This window comes from Erpetoichthys calabaricus, chromosome 2, assembly GCF_900747795.2.
Source record: "Erpetoichthys calabaricus chromosome 2, fErpCal1.3, whole genome shotgun sequence".
Taxonomy (NCBI): domain Eukaryota; kingdom Metazoa; phylum Chordata; class Cladistia; order Polypteriformes; family Polypteridae; genus Erpetoichthys; species Erpetoichthys calabaricus.
Genome location: NC_041395.2, coordinates 330,435,800 through 330,457,839, shown reverse-complemented (window position 1 = coordinate 330,457,839; position 22,040 = coordinate 330,435,800). Strand labels below are relative to the sequence as shown.

The window sequence follows — 22,040 nt, the reverse complement described above, 5'->3', positions numbered from 1 at the left end:
CTGATGAATTCTTTTCAGTGTCAACACTGCTCCAAAACCTTCACGCGCCAGAAATCTCTCAAAGCACATTTAAACACCCACTCCACTTAACAAACGTATTCCAAACAGATCTTTCAATGCACGATTTGTTCAAAAACGTTCCGAGTGCAGAGATATCTCAACATGCATTTAAAAACACCCAGGTAAACAACACTGAATAATCAATAGCTGCAACTACTTTGCCCGCCCCAACTCCTCACCTGAGTCGGTTTCGTCTGTGTTTCGTCTCTGTTCAGCAGTGTTTTCCAAACTCGGTCCTGGTGAACCCCTGTGGATGCAGGGTTTTGTTCCAACCAGATTCCTAATCATTAATGCCGGTGAAACATCAGGGATAAGTCGGGTTTTTCAAACGCAGCAGTGTAGCAAATTATTCTAGCAGGATTTAATAATCCGAGATGAATGCGCGCCCCTGCGCTGAGTGAAAAGCCAATGTATATTGAGTCTAGAAAACATGATCAGCAAGTCTGTGATAGGCTGCAACAAAATGATGAAAGAACGGGCACTTTTTTTTCACACAAGTTGTGTGTGTGGGTGGGTGGGTGTTAGTTAGTTAATTAGTTACTCAAAGGATTTCAAGATTTAATATGCACAAGCGGTAACACTGCAAAAGCAGCCCAAACCAGAAAAGACGGCTGGCAAAAAGTGGCCGACAAATTAAACGCGTGTGCATTGTACTTACTGAAAGCAGCGTTACGGATTTTGCAAATGTTTTTTTCCCTCTGCTTAAAAAACATTAAAAAAGCAACGTGATTATGCGGCGTATACTATGCCACGGGTTTGGTATACAGCGTGTAAAACAGTATGTTTGCCGCGGACAATTTGCCTTTTACTTTAACACGAAGACAGTCACGGACAGTTGTATGTTGCTCTCTCCAGAGTTCCATCTTTTCATTCACTTACTGGTATGCCTGCAGGAACACGTGCAGCGAGCGAGCGAGAGAGAGCAAGCAACAGACACACACACACACATACAGGCGTGTGCGAGAGAGAGAGCACTGGACACAAAAGAATAATAACACTTCATTACATTGATATAGTGGTGTTTTCAGTATTCAAAAGCGCTATCCACACAGGCAGAAACCGGGAAGCAAACCCAAAATCTTCCACAGTCTCCAAACTGCAAAGCAGCAACACTACCCACTGCGCTACAAGGCAGTTAAAGAATGCACCGGGCTCAATTTTGTTTTCACTTCTGTTTGGAACAACTGTGTCATTCAGGAAGTGTTCACCCATCAATACATAATTATGTGCGTATGCTACGCCGCGGGTTGGCTAGTTTGACTAATTCGGACATAGTTAGCGGCAGGTCGTAGCATGCTCTCTGGGCTTTGCCTTTGAGAAAAGGGGCCAGGATATCGCCCCATTCTTCTTCGTTCAAAAATAACAATATAAGTGTCCACAACGTCTGCATCAGTAAGAGGGGTCAGTACTTGGGAGGGAGTCCGGCATTGGTCCTGAACGGATAGTGAGGTGTGACTCGACACAGGCTTCCTGACTCCTCTAGCCATAGCTGTTGGCGCTCTGCTGCCATGTTCGAAAGAACGATATACAGGTCCTGCTCATCTTCCATATCGAGACTGGATCCCTGCCGACTATGCCAGATATGAAGGTTCGGGGATCAGCTCCGTGAATTATTACTTTCGCTGGAAAGAAAATAGCGATCATTAGTGCAAGTGGCCTCATAGGACTGGAAAATGAAAGAAAATGACATCATCGGGGTGTACTGTGTATCTGGAAAGAAGTGGGTTAGGTTGTATTTGTTCCTTTAAGAAGGGGAGAAAGCGTTAGTGTACATGATTAGCCCCTTAATTTCAGTGGTTCAGAATTAAACCAGACCTGTTGCTGCCTCCTATGCGTGTGTGTGTGACACTAATGAGGTTGGGTGGTGCTACAATATGTCTCCGCACCACATGTCGTTAAGGTCAGGACACTACATTACGAAGCTGTTATGTTTTTTGTTGTATACTCACTAATTCCACAAGTTATTGTGAGCATTGCTTGGTGGAAAAAACACATGTCTTATTTCAGTCATAACATTTGAAAATAATATTTTATTTTTTATTTGAATTTATAGAGCCAGGCCCAGTTACTTCACCTACTGTTACCAATGTGACAACAACTTCTATATTTCTGTGCTGGGTCGCACCACTTGGAGGAAATGTTTCCCTATGGAGTTAATTTTTCAAACAGTGGACAAACCCAACAACTTCTAACCAATCACACTTGCATTAATGTGACCAACCTGAACTCTGCAACATTCTATTCCTTCACTGTTTTGCAGTTGCTGGAGATAATACAACAGTTAGCGGATTCTACAACCATCACAGCATTTACAAGTAAGTGAATATAACTTGTCTACATGATTTTGAAATAATATTTTGGAATTGGGTCTGTTTACTAGAAGGTGCCCGCTTTCATATGATGGTTTAGGCATTTTAGTGGAAGTCTACTGTATGGTTGTTTTACATGGGTATTTGATTTATTTCCTTTTAGTTGTTATTCAAAACTGCATTCATTTTTATTTATCTTCATCTTCTTTCGGCTGCTCCCATTAGTTTGTTGCCACAGCGGACCATCTTCTTCCGTATCTTTTGTCCTCTGCATCTTGCTCTGTTACAACCCATCACCCTGCATGTCCTCTCTCACCACATCCATAAACATTCTCTTAGGCCTTGCTCTTTTGCTCTTGCCTGGTAGCTCTATCCTTAGCATCCTTTTCCCAATATACCCAGCCTCTCTCCTCTGCACATGTCCAAGACCAATGCAATCTCGCCTCTCTGACTTTGTCTCCAACTGTCCAACTTGTGCTGACCCTCTAATGTCCTCATTTCTAATCCTATCCATCCTCGTCACACCCAGTGTAAATCTTAGCATCTTTCACTCTGCCACCTCCAGCTCTGTCTCCTGCTTTCTGGTCAGTGCCACCGTCTCCAGCCCATATAACATAGCTGGTCTCACTACCATCCTGTAGACCTTCCCTTTCACTCTTGCTGATACCCGTCTGTCACAAATCACTCCTGACACTCTTCTCCACCCATTGCACCCTGCCTGCACTCTCTTCTTCACTTCTCTTCCAAAGTCCCCATTACTCTGTACTGTTGATCCCAAGTATTTAAACTCATCCACCTTTGCCAGCTCTACTCCCTGCATCCTCACCATTCCACTGAACTCCCTCTCATTTACACACATGTATTCTGTCTTGTTCCTACTGACCTTCATTCCTCTCCTCTCTAGAGCATATCTCCACCTCTCCAGGGTCTACTCAGCCTCCTCCCTACTCTCGCTACAGATCACAATGTCATCAGCAAACATCATAGTCCACGGGGACTCCTGTCTAATCTCGTCTGTCAACCTGTCCATCACCATTGCAAATAAGAAAGGGCTCAGAGATGATCCTTGATGTAATATATGTATATTATCTGGACCAACAGCCTTTCCATTCTTCATCCTCTTCATAGCTGTCCTTACTTCCTCCTTGCTAATCCGTTGCACTTCCTGATTTACTATCTCCACATCATCCAACCTCTTCTCTCTGTCGTTCTCTTCATTCATCAGCCTCTCAAAGTACTCTTTCCATCTGCTCAACACACTCTCCTTGCTTGTGAGTACGTTTCCATCTTTATCCTTTATCACCCTAACCTGCTGAACATCTTTCCCAGCTTGGCCCCTCTGTGTAGCCCACCGGTCCTTTTCTCCCTCCTTAGGGGTTCAACCTCTCACACAACTCATCATAAGCCTTTTCTTTAGCCTTCGCCACCTCTCTCTTCACCTTGTGCCTTATCTCCTTGTACTCTTGTCTACTTTCTGCATCTCTCTGACTATCCCACTTCTTCTTTGCCATCCTCTTTCTCTGTATACTCTCCTGTATTTCTTCATTCCACCACCAGGTTTCCTTTTCCTCCTTTCTCTTTCCAGATGTCACACCAAGCACCCTTCTTGCTGTCACCCTTACTACATCTGCTGTAGTTTCCCAGCTGTCTGGTAATTCTTCACTATCACTCAGTGCCTGTCTCACCTCCTCTCTAAACTTAACCTTGCAGTCTTCCTTTTTCAACTCCCACCATTTGATCCTTGGCACTGCCCTCACTCTCTTCCACTTCTTTATCTCTAACGTCATCCTACAGACCACCATCCTATGCTGCTTAACTACACTTTCCCCTGCCACCACTTTGCTGTCTTCAGTCTCCTTCAGATCGACTCTTTTGCATAGGATGTAATCTACATGTGTGCATCTTCCTCCACTCTTGTACATAACCCTATGTTCCTCTCTCTTCTTAAAATACATATTCACCACAGCCATGTCCATCCTTTTGGCAAATTCCACTATCCTCTGACCTTCTTCATTCCTCTCCTTGAACACCATACCTACCCATCACCCTCTTCGTCTCCACTGTTCCTTTCACCAACATGGCCATTGAAATCTGCTCCAATCACCACTTTCTGTCCCTTGGGTACACTGTTCATCACTTCATCCAACTCACTCCAAAAATCTTCTTTCTCACCCATTGCACAGCCAACTTGTGGGTTATATGCACTAACAACATTCATCATCACACCTCCAATTTCCAGCTTCATAATCATTACTCTGCTTGAAACTCTTTTGACCTCCAAAACACTCTTGACATACTGTTCCTTCAGAATAACTCCTACCCCCATTTCTCCTCCCATGCACACCAAAGATAGAACAATTTGAATCCACCTCTGATCCACCTGGCCTTACTCCCTTTCCACTTAGTCTCTTGCACACACAATATATCAACCTTTCCTTTTCTCCATCATATCTGCTAACTCTCTCCCCTTACCACTCATACTGCCAACATTCAAAGTTCCTACCCTCAGTTTCCACTCTCCTTACTTTCCTCCTCTCCTCCTGCCTCCGGACACGTCTCCTCCCTCTTCTTCTCCTTCTTCTTCTTCAGCCAACAGTAGCCCAATTTCTGCCACCACCCTGTTGGCTAATAGTACTGGTGGCGGTCGTTGTTAACCCAGGGCTTGTATTGTTGTCCGCATATTAATTTGGCAAAATTATACACTGGATGGCCTTCCTGACGTAACCATCCCCATTTATCCAATCTTGGGACCGGCACGAAGAAACACACTGGTTTGTGCATGCCCTGTGGCTGGGTTGCATTCATTTTTATTTATATTTACTTTGAAAAAATTAATATGCATTAGTGTACGGTTTAAAACATCATGAAATCTAAATATGACAATCCTTTTTTATTTTATAGCAAATTTAAAAAGTATGAAATAATTACTATTTTGCCATAATGCAATATTCATTTTGTTACAAATGCTACCAATTTTGCAGTGATCATGACAGCCATTGACGTAATTGATTTAGATTAACATAGTCTGAAATAGCAAGTGGCTGAAATGATTTCTGATTTATGCAATAGAATTTTTTTGACGTAATAATATCTCTGTCGGCGGCACGGTGGTGCAGTGGTAGCGCTGCTGCCTCGCAATTAGGAGACCTGGGTTCACTTCCCGGGTCCTCTCTGCGTGGAGTTTGCATGTTCTCCCCCATGTCTGCATGGGTTTCCTCCCACAGTCTAAAGACATGCAAGTTAGGTGCATTGGCGATCCGGAATTGTCCCTAGTGTGTGCTTGGTGTGTGTGTGTGTGTGTGTGTGTGTGTGTGTGTGTGTGTGTGTGTGTCTTGCGGTGGGCTGGCGCCCTGCCCGGGATTTGTTCTCTGCCTTGCGCCCTGTGTTGACTGGGATTGGCTCCAGCAGACCCCCATGACCCTGTGTTAGGATATAGCGGGTTGGATAATGGATGGATGGATATCTCTGTCCATAGATATAATAGGGTTTAAAGTGCACCGTTTTAGGGAACTAAGCAGAGAAGGGAAGCCCTTTTAATATTGGCAATGTGGCATTGAATAAGCAATCTTTATTTGGAATCTATCTATCTATCTATCTATCTATCTATCTATCTATCTATCTATCTATCTATCTATCTATCTATCTGTCTGTCTGTCTGTCTGTCTGTCTGTCTGTCTGTCTGTCTGTCTGTCTGTCTGTCTGTCTGTCTATCTATCTATCTATCTATCTATCTATCTATCTATCTATCTATCTAGAAAAAAAATGTCTTATTTAAGTCATAAAATTTGAAAATGATATTATATTTTTTATTTGAATTTACAGAGCCTGGCCCAGTTACTTCACCTACTGCTGTCAATGTGACAACAACTTCTGTATTTCTCTGCTGGGTCGCACCACTTGGAGGAAATGTTTCCTATGGAGTTAATTTTTCAAACAGTGGACAAACCCAACAACTTCTAACCAATCACACTTGCCTTAATGTCACCAACCTGAACTCTGCAACATCCTATTCCTTCACTGTTTTTGCAGTTGCTGGAGATAATACAACAGTTAGTGATTCTACAACCATCACAGCATTTACAAGTGAGTGAATGTAATGTGTTCACATCATGGTAAAGGTCATTTTTTGGAATTGGGTCTGTGTACTAGCAGGTTTTGCTTATAGAAGGGGCTTTTTGGATTTTTGAATTGAACAACACCTAAATCTACTGTAAGGTAGGTTTACTTACTATGCCAGTTCATAATTTGGTTATTTAATTATTTCATCTGTAATGCTTTTGAGAAAAGAATTTGAAGATACATTTGTGAACCTTTGCTATTCCTTTTTTCAGGTACCACAATACTATCTAATCCAAAGTTATTTGCCTTCTTTTACCCCCCATGCCCTTGAAAATGAAAATAAATGGTTTTAGAAATGTAACATTCTATGGAGGATTGTTATGAAAGTGAAATGAGTAAAAGTTGTCCATGAGTGTCTTTTTCTTGTTTCAAACTGCTTTTGCTCCTTTTCCTCAAATGTGATATTTTTTCATGTTCATCACTGTTTTGTGTTATACTTTTATTTTTTTCATTTAAGAATTTCTTTTTTTTTCACAGCTTTCACTAACAGTGTTTGATGTATTTTTTATTTCCTTAATGCATGTTATCTTATTTCAAGTAATCGTTTTTGAATGTTGTTCACTACCTGGATTGAAAAATTCTAACAATTTAATTTTATCTTTAATGTGAGCGGTTTCAAGTTAGTGAATATCATGTGTTGCCATTATGTAAGAGTAAAGTTTAGGTCTGAGTGCCAGGATTGGGTCTGTGTACCAGCAGCTCTCTCTTTCAGAAAGCGTGTTGTGTATTTTGGAATTGAGCAAAGTGGAAGTGTCATATATTGTAGAGTATCTTTATTTGACATGCAGAAATCATCAGTGGGCTTGCAATTATTTGACTAATTTGCCTGTAATTTTTTGTGAGAAAAGGATTTTGAAGATACCTTTGTAATATTGTAATGACAAAAATGACAGTCTTTTTATATGTGTGACGCTATAGATGAAGGATTTGAGAGCAATAAGAGAGAATGCGGTGCATCAGAGTCACTTTCTTTTTTCAGATTCATTTTGTTCCTTTTTCTCAAATAAGAATGTTTAATTTTCTTCTGATGTTTTGCATCAGATTTCTATGTTTTCGATCAAGAATTGATTCATTGTTTCACACATTTTATTTTAAAGACACTGGTGTGTTATTTGTGTCATGAATACATATCGTTTTATTTCCAGTATTCATTTTTTAATGTGTGGTTTACTATTTGAATTTAAGAATTCTGAGAATTGAATATTATTTAGACATGTTTTCACACTTTTCATTATTGTTAAAAAAGCTTTCACTGATCATTATCAAACAGGACTACATTTCCCTAAAGCATTGTAGTACTAAAAACATTGTACTCCTGAACAGTGACACTCCACACATGCTGATTGATGGTAATAATATTACATGTGTCGCAAAGATCGTGATCAAGGGCATTTCCGCAATATTTCAAACTCAATTACGCCAATACAGGGAATATGTGTATAACAGTTAGTGTAGGATAGGATCTATGGATAGAATGCCATTCTTTCACTTAGCACACACACTAAACCAATTTACACACGCTAATCAACCTCTCCTGCATATCTTTGGGATGTGGTTAGCTCTGTGGTCTCATTATTCCATATTTTCTGTGTAGAGTTTGCTGTGGGTTTTAGTTTTTGCCACCATTTAAAAAACTTACTTGCTATCATGACTGGCGACTTAAACTGGCTTGTGAATGGGTGAGTGTTTTGAGTCTGAGTAATTCAGTATAATGTACTGGTTTCTAACTTGCAGCCCATGCTGCTGTACTTAAACTGATTGTATTTTATGCTGCTGTTGTACTGCCACAACACAAAAGCCTGACAGTAATCCACTAGGCCTGACTGTCAGATAAAGGCCTCACCCCAGGCAGCACAACACAGGGCTAAAATGGGGTTCAGGCTTTAAATACAAACGTTATTAAAAATGCAAAAATGCCTTTTGAGAAGAGGATGACTGAAGACCTCTAAATATCACACAAAAATGAAACACTGTTTCTTAATTTCAGGGATTTATTACATGAAGAAAATGAAGAACAAAAACTGGGAATGCAAAATGCAAAAAATACAAATTAATCAAAAATGTTTACAGAAACAAGTAACCCAACCAAACAAGACGGAAATCTGAGTAATACTTCTCAAAACCTAAAAAACTCCCTGCTGGACCTCGAACCTCAGCCAGAAGAAATAGGATACATTTTTAAGAAATTGTAATGTAATTGAACAGATATACTGTACCTATGTACAGGAGGCTATAGGGCATTAGATTTAATTAAGACAATAAGCTAGAATTCAGAAAAAAAATCAGTAAAATTTCGTAAGGATTCCAGGAGAAATATACAGAAGTGTATTAAGGTCACGGAGAAGAAAAAAAAAAATACGGACACTGTGAACAAAAATAAGTCTATGTTCAGAATAAACTCAACATGCTGGCTTTATTCTTGACATTTACACTTTAATCTCGACGCTTATGTCAAGATAAAGTCAACATGTTATCTTTATTCTTGTAGTTTGTTCTGTCATTAAAGTAAAACATTGTAAGCTTCATTTTAAAATCAATGTTTAATTTACTATATTTTCTCAAACCCTGTCATAACTAATGTAGCACATTAAATGCTTCGTATCAAGTGTTCCCCGACCCAGCTGTTAATCGCTACATGCTTTGTATACTGAGTTCCTCTTGTACTGAGAGGAGCTGCAAGCAGCGATCGGCACACAGAATACAGTCACTTCATGAATTCCTTCTTTCTGAACATTTAGAATGCCTTTATAAATACTTGATATCAGTTTCATGATGAAATGCATTTAATTATGTACTAAACACGTGGGGGTATGGTGGTATGGCGGTAGTGCTGCTGCCTTACAGTGATGGGTCCCCAGCTGTACGTTCAGTGTAGGGAACATTTTATGGCAGGTGTGACAAGGCTGCAAAAAGTTAAATGTACGAATGGGCCTCACACTGGTTTAACTGAATATTGTGTAAATGTTGGGTTTATGAGCTGGTGGTCAGAAATAAGAACACAGAATTCAATGGATGTTCTTCTGAGTGGACTTTCTTTATTGCAGGCATGCTGTCTCTAACATATGTACCAAATACCAAGTTCCTATCCTTCCTTTTTCTTTCTCCACATAACCAATCACCACACAATTAACATTTTTGTGAAAATAAACTAGCTGTAAACTTAGCACATGGAGTGTTCAGAACTTTTAAGGAACTTTGAAAAATCTTTGTTGTACAGTACATATTTAATTATGGCATATATTCAGGGTGGTGCCCATCCCAGCAAGCATCATGCGCTAGGAAGGAACAATTCCTGAATGGGGTGCCAGCTCATCGCAGGCTAAATACGAGCACAAACATATATTGGGGACAATATGGCAGAACAAAACCTCACATCCTACATTCCTTTGAAAGGAAACGGATTCACACCGAATAAATCCACCAGAAAAACATGCAAACTCCAGGCAGGGAACACCCGTGACCCCCTTGCTACGAGGCAACAGTGGAACCGCCACACCACCATGCCCCCACATGTTTAATACATGCTTTAATGCATTTCATGATGAAAATGATTTCAAGTATTTATCTTAGCATTCTAAATGTTCAGAGAGCAGTAGTATCATGAAATGAATGTATTTGGTGTGGCAATCGCTGCCAGTGGCTCCTCTCAGTGCAAGGGGAAGTTAGTTTAAGAAGCACGTAGCAATTAACATGGATCAGAGAACACTTCATAAAACGCCTTTAATGTGCCACTGTACTTATGACATGGTTTGAGAAAATCTAGTAAATTAAATATTGATTTTAACATGAAGTTTACAATGTTCTACTTTAATTCACAAAATAAACTACGAGAATAAAGTCAACATGTTGACTTTAATCTCAACGTAAGCATTGAGATTATAGCGGAAATGTCAAGAGTAAAGGTCGTAGTAGTAGGAGTAACCAGAGTGCTTAAGCACCTCAGTGTTGAGATGGTCATAGTCAGTGCCAGGTCGTAGCATGCTCTCTGGGCTTTGCCTTTGAGAAAAGGGGCCAGGATATCGCCCCATTCTTCTTCGTTCAAAAATAACAAAATAAGTGTCCACATCGTCTGCATCAGTAGAGGGGTCGGTACCTGGGAGGGAGTCCAGCTTTGGTCCTGACGGACAGTGAGACGGGCCTTGACATGGGCTTCTGACTCCTCTAGCTATAGGTGTAGCCATTGGAGCTCTGCTGCCATGTTCATAAGAACGATATACAGGTCGTGCTCATCTTCCATGTAGAGACTGGATCCTGCTGACTATGCCAACTGTACAAAGACAAGGATAAGATATGAAGGTTTGGGTGATCAGCTCCGTGAATTATAACTTTCGCTGGAAAGAAAATAGCGATCATTCGTGTAAAGTCGCCTCATAGGACTGAGTCAAAAACAAGACTACTACAGGGAAGAAGTGCTGGTTCTTTTATAGTGCTGGTGGGGAAGGAAGAGGCGGACCATCTAACGAGGAGGAAATGACATCATCGGGGTGTACTATGTAGCTGGAAAGAAGTGGGTTAGGTTGTATTTGTTCCTGCAAGGAAGGGGAGAAAGCGTTAGTGTACATGATCAGCCCTGAATTTCAGTGGTTCAGAATTAACCAGACCCTATTGTTGCCTCCTATGCGATCGTGTGTGACACTAATGTGGTTAGGTGGTGGTACAATATGTCTCCGCACCACATGTCATTAAGGTCAGGACACTACATTATGAAGCTGTTATGTTTTTTGTTGTATACTCACTAATTCCACAGGTTATTGTGAGCATTGCTTGGTGGAAAAAACACATGTCTTATTTCAGTCATAACATTTGAAAATAATATTTTATTTTTTATTCGAATTTCCAGGGCCTGGACCAGTTACTTCACCTGCTGTTACCAATGTGACAACAACTTCTATATTTCTCTGCTGGGTCGCACCACTTGGAGGAAATGTTTCCTATGGAGTTAATTTTTCAAACAGTGGACAAGCCCAACAACTTCTAACCAATCAAACTTGCATTAATGTGACCAACCTGAACTCTGCAACATCCTATTCCTTCACTGTTTTTGCTGTTGCTGGAGATAATATAACAGTTAGTGATTCTACAACCATCACAGCATTTACAAGTGAGTGAATATAATTTGTTTACATGATTTTGAAATAAAGTTTTGGAATTTAATCTATGTACTAGCAGATACTGCTTTCAGATGATGCTTTTGGCATTTTAGAATTGAGCAAAGTGGAAGTCTACTGTATGATTGTTTTCTTGCTATGAACAAAGCAGCATTGGAGACAGCTGTTATTTGGTTTATTTCCCTTTAGTTGTTATGAATAGCTGCCTTAGTTGTTTGTAGGTTTTCCTGGAAAATTTTCAGTTAATATGTACCAGATAGATATGACTTTTCTTTTTTTTTTTAATATTAAATTAAGTAAGTAGAAAATAATGACTGTTGTGCCACAATGCCATATTGGTTTTCTTACAGACACCGCCATTTTCACGTCCACCATTTGAGTCACACAGGAATTTGCAACTTGTGATGTCAGCAGGGTGAACACATAATGCGCACATTCTTTACATTTCAGAGTTTTGGATACAAACATTGTGTTGTGCCAATCTATCCATCCATCCATCTAAAAGACTTCCTGGTGTTCAGATTAATTTGTTTTTTTTTTGATGTTTGATATCGCCTTACAATTTGAAATTAACAAATGATCTCTTCACTTTCTGTTGTAAGAATCCCTCCAAAAACTACCCTCCATGTTATGATCGTTTAATCCCTTTCATTAAAAATGTTGCTCACCTCGTTTTGAGCCAGTACGCAATCTCAGGTTACAGAAAATGTGTGATTCTATGATGGAATTTTTATTTACTGAAATAGAGGTGATTGATTCAGAGTAACATAGTCTGAAATAGCAAGTGGCTGAAATGATTTCTGATTTATGCAACAGAATATTTTGACATAATAATATCTCTGTCCAGAGATATAATATTGTTTAAAGAAGCACAGTTTTAGGGAACTAAGCAGAGAAGGGAAACCCTTTTAATTGTGGCAATGTGGCTTTGAATAAGCAATCTTTATTTGGAATGTATTTAAGGTAGAAATCTATCTATCTATCTATCTATCTATCTATCTATCTATCTATCTATCTATCTATCTATCTATCTATCTATCTATCTATCTATCTATCTATCTATCTATCTATCTATCTATCTATCTATCTATCTTCATTAACTGCTTTAAGAGCTGTAGGAAATTTTATTACCATTTTTTCCCTGAAAATAAGACCCACTCCGATAATAAGCCCTAGCATGATTTTCAGGCTGCTCTGTAATCTAAGCCCTAACCCAAAAATTAACCCTAGTCAAGATCATCAGCTGAAAAGTAAGGGACCTCAGGCCAGGTTTATACTTCACGCGATGCGACACGTGTGCCTGAAACATCAAATAAATTCCGAGGACACCTTACCACAATAACTCTGAAAAGGATGTTTCATGATTACATCCATCAATTTGGAGATGTGGCCTTTCCAGCAGCATCGGTGCAAGACAGAAACAAAATCCCTTGACGGGGCATCAGCTCATCACATGGTGAACACAAGCACACAAATACACTAACGTCATTGTAACTTCCCCAAATTCCCAAACCTTCATGTCTTTATATTGGAAAACTGAGACCACTGTGCAAACCCAACAGGAAAAACATGCAAACTCCAGGCAGGGATCACAAGGGACGTGACTTCCTGCGAGACAGCAGCGCTACCCGCTCTGCCACCCCATATGTGTAACTATTAACAGTATTCATTATTTAAACAAAGTTAACGGTTTATCTGTAAAATGTAACATACATACATTAATGCATTTCATCATGACAGTGATATCAAGTATAAATCTAAGAATTTTAAGTGTGCAGAGAGCTGGAATATCATAAAGTTAGTGTGTTCTGTGTGCGATCTATTGCTGTTTGCCGCTGCTGTCAGGTCAGGATGAAGCCCCAGAAGTGTGTAGAGATTTAACAACTGGGTCGGTTTTAAGATGACGTTTACGACAGTCTCCTTTAATGATAAAGTAAACTATGAGATGTGACGAATAGCAAGGTCCCATGCCCGGCCGGGACACCCCTGCAACATATGTTTCAGGGGAGTAAGCATGGGAAACCCAATATCTCCCCCTGGATGCTAGATGGCAGCCTCCCTGGTTTGCAGTGGGGCCTCAGACTCCTGCAGGGCAACATGGGGGGTTTGAGTTTGGTGCAGCCCTGTTGGCAATCAAGCACCTGGAGCACTTCTGGGTGCCTAATCAAAGGAGCCAGCAACCACCACTCATTCGCCAGAATCGGGAGGAGGAGGATGAGGTTGCCTGGGAGGAGTGGTGGAGGAAGAAAAGAGTCCTTTGTTGTGTGTTTTATTTGATATATTTGTGCTTGGGACTGTGTTGTACCTGTGGGGATTACAAGGAAGATGTGCCCCACAGGTGAAGAAAAATAAATAGTTTATTTATTTTACATGTACCTCTGTGTCCAGCCTGCGTCGGGTCAGGCACCTATATAGCACCTTTTCACAGAGATTAAACTGGACATTTTGAGTTTAAAGTCAAAATTTCCACTCTAATCACAAAATATACATTTTCATTATCTCCTTATTTTTATTTCTCTGTCGCTCAAATATGCCGCAGTACATTCTGATGGTATTGTGAAGGTGCAAGAAAAAAAAGACGGCACAGAAGTTGGTATGTGAGACTTTTAAAATGTATCATGTCACTACTTTAGGGAATATGTGACACTTGAATATAAAAGCAACATGAATACATTTGTATTTCTGCATTTTGCTTCACCACATTGAACCATTCTTCAAACATAGAAGCGCGCACATCGATCCTGGAGGATCCTAAAAGTGGCTGGAGTACCAAGAAATTCAGGCTGGAATTCAGAGTTTGAATGTGGAGAGTTATGACGATATTCCAGAAGAAGATGACATGACTGTATTTGGATAAATGTACATTGTTGTACATGAATAAATATAAGATATCCCCTGAAAACAAGCCCTAGTGCATCTTTTAGAGCAAAAATTAATATAAGACCTGGTCTTATTTTCGGGGAAACACGGTAGCTCCTCTCTCCTTTGTCAGCTAAAAATGTAAAAATTAACTGTGAAGTTTAGTCCATGTGTACTGCCAATTGGTGGGGGGGGTTAATGGAATTTGTTTCAGCACCACTTGTTATTAAGGACAGGGCACTACATTACAAATCTGTTATGTTTTTTGTTGTATACTCACTGATTCCACAAGTTAGTCATACAATTTTAAAAATATTTTATTTTTTATTTAAATTTCCAGAGCCCGGCCCAGTTACTTCACCTACTGTTACCAATGTGACAACAACTTCTATATTTCTCTGCTGGGTCGCACCACTTGGAAGAAATGTTTCCTATGGAGTTAATTTTTCAAACAGTGGACAAACCCAACAACTTCTAACCAATCACACTTGCCTTAATGTCACCAACCTGAACTCTGCAACATTCTATTCCTTCACTGTTTTTGCAGTTGCTGGAGATAATACAACAGTTAGTGATTCTACAACCATCACAGCATTTACAAGTGAGTGAATATAATTTGTCTACATGATTTTGAAATAATATTTTGGAATTGGGTGTGTTTACTAGAAGGTGCCGCTTTCAGATGATGCTTTTGGCATTTTAGAATTGAGCAAAGTGGTAGTCTACTGTATGGTTGTTTTACTTCCCATGGGTAAAGCAGCATTGGAGACGGCTGTTATTTGATTTATTTCCTTTTAGTTGTTATTCAAAACTGCATTCATTTTTATTTATCTTCATCTTCTTTCGGCTGCTCCCATTAGTTGTTGCCATAGCGGACCATCTTCTTCCATATCTTTCTGTCCTATGCATCTTGCTCTGTTACACCCATCACCTGCATGTCCTCTCTCACAACATCCATAAACCTTCTCTTAGGCCTTGCTCTTTTGCTCTTGCCCGTCTGTCACAAATCACTCCTGACACTCTTCTCCACCCATTCCACCCTGCCTACACTCTCTTCTTCACTTCTCTCCCACAATCCCCATTACTCTGTACTGTTGATCCCAAGTATTTAAACTCATCCACCTTCACCAACTCTACTCCCTGCATCCTCACCATTCCACTGACCTCCTTCTCATTTACACACATGTATTCTGTCTTGTTCCTACAGACCTTCATTCCTCTCCTCTCTAGAGCATATCTCCACCTCTCCAGGGTCTCTTCAACCTGCTCCCTACTATCACTACAGATCACAATGTCATCAGCAAACATCATAGTCCACGGGGACTCCTGTCTAATCTTGTCTGTCAACCTGTTCCATCACCATTGCAAATAAGAAAGGGCTCAGAGCCGATCCCTGATGTAATCCCACTTCCAACATGAATGCATCCGTCACTCCTACTGCAGACCTCACCACTGTCTCACTTCCATCGTACATATCCTGTACAACTCTTACGTACTTCTCTGCCACTCTCGACTTCCTCATACAATACCACATCTCCTCTCGAGGCATCCTGTCATATGCTTTCTCCAGGTCCACAATGCCGCAATGCAACTCCTTCTGGCCTTCTCTAAACTTCTCCATCAACATCCTCAAAGCAAACATTGCATCTGTGGTGCTCTTTCTTGGCATGAAACCATACTGCTGCTCACTAATCATCACCTCATTTCTTAACCAGGCTCATCAATTTTATCCCCCTGTACTTACTATAGTCCAGCACATCCCCCTTATTCTTAAATATCGGCACCAGTACACTTCTTCTCCAATCCTCAGGCATCCTCTCACTTTCCAAAATTCCATTAATAACTCCACTGCCATCTCTCCTAAACACCTCCATGCTTCCATAGGTATGTCACCTGGACGAACAGCCCTTCCATTCTTCATCCTCTTCATAGCTGTCCTTACTTCCTCCTTGCTAATCCGTTGCACTTCCTGATTCACTATCTCCACATCATCTAACCTCTTCTCTCTCTCGTTCTCTTCATTCATCAGCCTCTCAAAGTACTTTTTCCATCTGCTCAACACACTCTCCTCGCTTGTGAGTAAGTTTCCATCTTTATCCTTTATCACCCTACCCTGCTGCACATCTTTCCCAGCTTGGCCCCTCTGTGTAGCCCAGCGGTTCTTTTCTCCCTCCTTAGTGTTCAGCCTCTCATACAACTCAACATACATTTTTTCTTTAGCCTTCGCCACCTCTTCTCTTCTTATCTCCTTGTACTCTTATCTACTTTCTGTATCTCTCTGACTATCCCACTTCTTCTTTGCCATCCTCTTCCTCTGCATACTCTTCTGTATTTCCCCATTCCACCACCAGGTTTCCTTTTCCTCCTTTCTCTTTCCAGATGTCACACCTAGCACCCTTCTTGCTGTCACCCTTACTATATCTGCTGTAGTTTCCCAGCTGTCTGGTAATTCTTCACTACCACCCAGTGCCTGTCTCGGCTCCTCTCTAAACTTAACCTTGCAGTCTTCCTTTTTCAACTTCCACCATTTGATCCTTGGCTCTGCGTTCACTCTCTTCCTCTTCTTGATCTCTAACGTCATCCTATAGACCACCATCCAATGCTGCTTAACTACACTTTCCCCTGCCACCACTTTGCAGTCTTCAGTCTCCTTCAGATCGACTCTTCTGCACAGGATGTAATCTACCTGTGTGCATCTTCCTCCACTCTTGTACATAACCCTATGTTCCTCCCTCTTATTAAAATACATATTCACCACAGCCATGTCCATCCTTTTGGCAAATTCCACTATCCTCTTACCTTCTTCATTCCTCTCCTTGACACCATACCTACCCATCACCTCTTCGTCTCCACTGTTCCTTTCACCAACATGCCCATTGAAATCTGCTCCAATCACCACTTTCTGTCCCTTGGGTACACTGTTCATCACTTCATCCAACTCACTCCAAAAATCTTCTTTCTCACCCATTGCACACCCAACTTGTGGTGCATATGCACTAACAACATTCATCATCACACCTCCAATTTCCAGCTTCATAATCATTACTCGGGCGGCACGGTGGCACAGTGGGTAGCACTGCTGCCTCGCAGTTGGGAGATCTGGGGACCTGGGTTCGCTTCCCGGGTCCTCCCTGCGTGGAGTTTGCATGTTCTCCCCGTGTCTGCGTGGGTTTCCTCCGGGCGCTCCGGTTTCCTCCCACAGTCCAAAGACATGCAGGTTAGGTGGATTGGCGATTCTAAATTGGCCCTAGTGTGTGCTTGGTGTCTGGGTGTGTTTGTGTGTGTCCTGTGGTGGGTTGGCACCCTGCCCGGGATTGGGTCCTGCCTTGTGCCCTGTGTTGGCTGGGATTGGCTCCAGCAGACCCCTGTGTTCGGATTCAACGGGTTGGAAAATGGATGGATGGATGGATGGATAATCATTACTCTGCTTAAAACTCTTTTGACCTCCAAAACACTCTTGACATGCTGTTTCTTCAGAATAACTCCTACCCCATTTCTCCTCCCATCCACACCACGATAGAACAATTTGAATCCACCTCTCATCCACCTGGCATTAATCCCCTTCCACTCTCTTGCACGCACAATATATCAACCTTTCCTTTTCTCTATCATATCTGCTAACTCTGTCCCCTTACCACTCATACTGCCAACATTCAGAGTTCCTACCCTCAGTTCCACTCTCTTTACTTTCCTCCTCTCCTCCTGCCTCCGGACACGTCTCCCCCATCTTCTTCTCCTTCTTCTTCTTCAGCCAACAGTAACCCAATTTCTGCCACCACCCCGTTGGCTAATAATACTGGTGGCGGTCGTTGTCAACCCAGGGCTTGTATTGTTGTCCGCATATTGATTTGGCAAAATTTTACACCGGATGGCCTTCCTGACGTAACCATCCCCATTGATCCGAGCTTGGAACCGGCACGACGAAACACACTGGTTTGTGCATGCCCTGTGGCTGGGTTGCATTCATTTTTATTGATATTTTCCTTGAAAAAATTAATATGCATTAGTGTACGGTTTTAAACATCATGAAATCTAAATATGACAATCCTTTTTTATTTTACAGCAAATTTAAAAAGTATGAAATAATTACTATTTTGCCATAATGCAATATTCATTTTGTTACAAACGCTACCAATTTTAGAGTGATCATGACAGCCGTTGAGGTAATTGATTTAGAGTAACATAGTCTGAAATAGCAAGTGGCTGAAATGATTTTTCTGATTTATGCAATAGAATTTTTTGACGTAATAATATGTCTGTCGGCGGCACGGTGGTGCAGTGGTAGTGCTGCTGCCTCACAGTTAGGAGACCTGGGTTCACTTCCCGGGTCCTCTCTGCGTGGAGTTTGCATGTTCTCCCCATGTCTGCGTGGGTTTCCTCCCACAGTCTAAAGACATGCAAGTTAGGTGTCTAACTTGATATAATCCATAGATATAATAGGGTTTAAAGTGCACCGTTTTAGGGAACTAAGCAAAGAAGGGAAGCCCTTTTAATATTGGCAATGTGGCTTTGAATATGCAATCTTTATTTGGAATCTATCTATCTATCTATCTATCTATCTATCTATCTATCTATCTATCTATCTATCTATCTATCTATCTATCTATCTATCTATCTATCTATCTATCTATCTATCTATCTATCTATCTATCTATCTATCTAGATAAAAACGTCTTATTTAAGTCATAAAATTTGAAAATGATATTTTATTTTTTATTTGAATTTACAGAGTCTGGCCCAGTCACTTCACCTACTGCTGTCAATGTGACAACAACTTCTATATTTCTCTGCTGGGTCGCACCACTTGGAGGAAATATTTCCTATGGAGTTAATTTTTCAAACAGTGGACAAACCCAACAACTTCTAACCAATCACACTTGCCTTAATGTCACCAACCTGAACTCTGCAACATCGTATTCCTTCACTGTTTTTGCAGTTGCTGGAGATAATATAACAGTTAGTGATTCTACAACCATCACAGCATTTACAAGTGAGTGAATATAATGTGTTCACATCATGGTAAATTCATTTTTTGGAATTGGGTCTGTGTACTAGCAGGTTTTGCTTATAGAAGGGGCTTTTTGGATTTTTGAATTGAACAACACCTACAGTAAATCTACTGTTAGGTAGGTTTACTTACCGTGCCAGTTCATAATTGGGTTATTTAATTATTTCATCTGTAATGCTTTTGAGAAATGAATTTTGAAGATACATTTGTGAACCTTTGCTATTCCTTTTTTCAGGCACTTCAATACTATCTAATCCAAAGTTATTTGCCTTCAAACCCCAAACCCCCACCCCCCGTGCCCTTGAAATGAAAATAAATGGTTTTGGAAATGTAAAATTCAATGAAGGATTGTCATGAAAGTGGAATGAGTAAAAGTTGTCCATGAGTGTCTTTTTCTTGTTTCAATCTGCTTTTGCTCCTTTTCCTCAAATGTGATATTTTTTTTATTTTCAACAAAGTTTTGTGTTATATTTTTTATTTTTTCATTTAGGAATTTCTTTTTTTTCCCACAGCTTTCACTAATAGAGTTTGATGTATTTTTTTTTCCCTTAATGCATGTTATCTTATTTCCAGTGATCATTATTCAGTGTTGTTCACTACCTGGATTGAAAAATTCTAACAATTTAATTTTATCTTTAATGTGAGCGGTTTCAAGTTAGTGAATATCATGTGTTGCCATTATGTAGGAGTAAAGTTTAGGTCTGAGTGCCAGGATTGGGTCTGTGTACCAGCAGCTCTCTCTTTCAGAAAGCGTGTTGTGTATTTTGGAATTGAGCAAAGTGGAAGTGTCGTATATTGTAGAGTATCTTTATTTGACATGCAGAAATCATTTCAAATTCAATCAATTTTTTGTGAGAAAAGAATTCTGAAGATACTTTTGTAATATTGTAATGACAAAAATGACAGTCTTTTTATATGTGTGATGCTATAGATGAAGGTTTTGAGAGCAATAAGAGAGAATGCGGTGCATCAGAGTCACTTTCTTTTTTTAGATTCATTTTGTTCCTTTTTCTCAAATAAGATGTTTAATTTTCTTCTGATGTTTTGCATCAGATTTCTATGTTTTCGATCAAGAATTGATTCGTAGTTTCACACATTTTATTTTAAAGACACTGTGTCATGAATACATATCATTTTATTTCCAGTATTCATTTTTTTATGTGTGGTTTACTATTTGAATTTAAGAATTCTTAGAATTGAATATTATTTAGACATGTTTTCACAGTTTTCATTATTGTTAAAAAAGCTTTCACTGATCATTATCAAACAGGACTACATTTCCCTAAAGCATTGTAGTACTAAAAATATTGTACTCCTGAACAGTGACACTCCACACATGCTGATTGTTGGTAATAATATTACATGTGTCGCAAAGATCATGATCAAGGGCATTTCCGCAATATTTCAAACTCAATTACGCCAATACAGGGAATATGTGTATAACAGTTTAGTGTAGGATAGGATCTATGGATAGAATGCCATTCTTTCACTTAGCACACACACTAAACCAATTTAGACACGCTAATCAACCTCTCCTGCATATCTTTGGGATGTGGTTAGCTCTGTGGTCTCATTATTCCATATTTTCTGTGTAGAGTTTGCTGTGGGTTTTAGTTTTTGCCACCATTTAAAAAACTTACTTGCTATCATGACTGGTGACTTAAACTGGCTTGTGAATGGGTGAGTGTTCTGAGTGTGAGTAATTCACTATAAAGTGCTGGTTTCTAACTTGCAGTCCATGCTGCTGCACTTAAACTGATTGTATTTTATGCTGGCTGTTGTACTGCCACAACAAATAAGCCAGACAGTAATCCACTAGGCCTGACTGTCAGATTAAGGCCTCGCCCCAGGGAGCACAACACAGGGCTAAAATGGTTTCAGGCTTTTTAAGTACAAACGTTATTAAAAATACAAAAATGCCTTTTGAGAAGACCTCTAAATATCACACAAAAATGAAACAGTGTTTCTTAATTTCAGAGATTTATTACATGAACAAAATGAAGAACAAAAACTGGGAATGCAAAATGCAAAAAATACAAATGAATCAAAAAGGTTTATAGAAACAAGTAACCCAAACCAAACAAGGTGGAAATCCAAAGAAGACGGAGTGAAACATTAGAAACCTGAAATCTGAGTAATACTTCTCAAAACCTAAAAGACTCTCTGCTGGACTTTGACCCTCAGCCAGAAAAAATAGGATACATTTTTTAAGAAATTGTAATGTAATTGAACAGATTTACTGTACCTATGTACAGGAGGCTATAGGGCATTAGATTCAAGAATTAAGACAATAATCTAAAATTCAGAAAAAAATCAGTAAAATTTTATAAGAGTTCCAGAAGAAATATACAGAAGTGTATTAAGGCCACGGAGAAGAAAAAAACATACGGACACGGTGAAGAAAAAAAAGGTCTATGTTCAGAATAAACTCAACATGCTGGCTTTATTCTTGACATTTACACTTTAATCTCGAATCTTATGTTGAGATTAATATCAACATATTGACTTCATTCTCGACATTTCCACTTTTATCTCAATGCTTATGTCAAGATTAAAGTTGACATGTTGAGTTTATTC

At 39.9% G+C, this 22,040-nt stretch overlaps 1 protein-coding gene and 1 long non-coding RNA gene across 31 annotated transcripts in view; one reads left to right on the top strand and one right to left on the bottom strand.

Annotated features, from left to right (window-relative positions):
* The window catches only part of LOC114669643 (receptor-type tyrosine-protein phosphatase eta-like), a 151,789-nt gene that overhangs the window by 69,506 nt on the left and 60,243 nt on the right, over window positions 1-22,040 (top strand). For 24 of the 30 annotated variants that reach the window (XM_051923391.1, XM_051923384.1, XM_051923373.1 and 21 more), the window contains 2 exons: window positions 6,192-6,452; window positions 11,329-11,589. The exons of 1 other annotated variant lie outside the window; for it this stretch is intronic. In XM_051923391.1, the coding sequence (XP_051779351.1) occupies window positions 6,192-6,452; window positions 11,329-11,589 (522 nt within the window). The remainder of the gene's footprint in view (window positions 1-6,191; window positions 6,453-11,328; window positions 11,590-22,040) is intronic. 5 more of the 30 variants (XM_051923387.1, XM_051923374.1, XM_051923367.1 and 2 more) reach the window with 2 other exon arrangements.
* Window positions 1-22,040, bottom strand: part of LOC127526782 (uncharacterized) — a 62,655-nt gene that overhangs the window by 30,934 nt on the left and 9,681 nt on the right. The gene's annotated exons all lie outside the window — the stretch shown is intronic.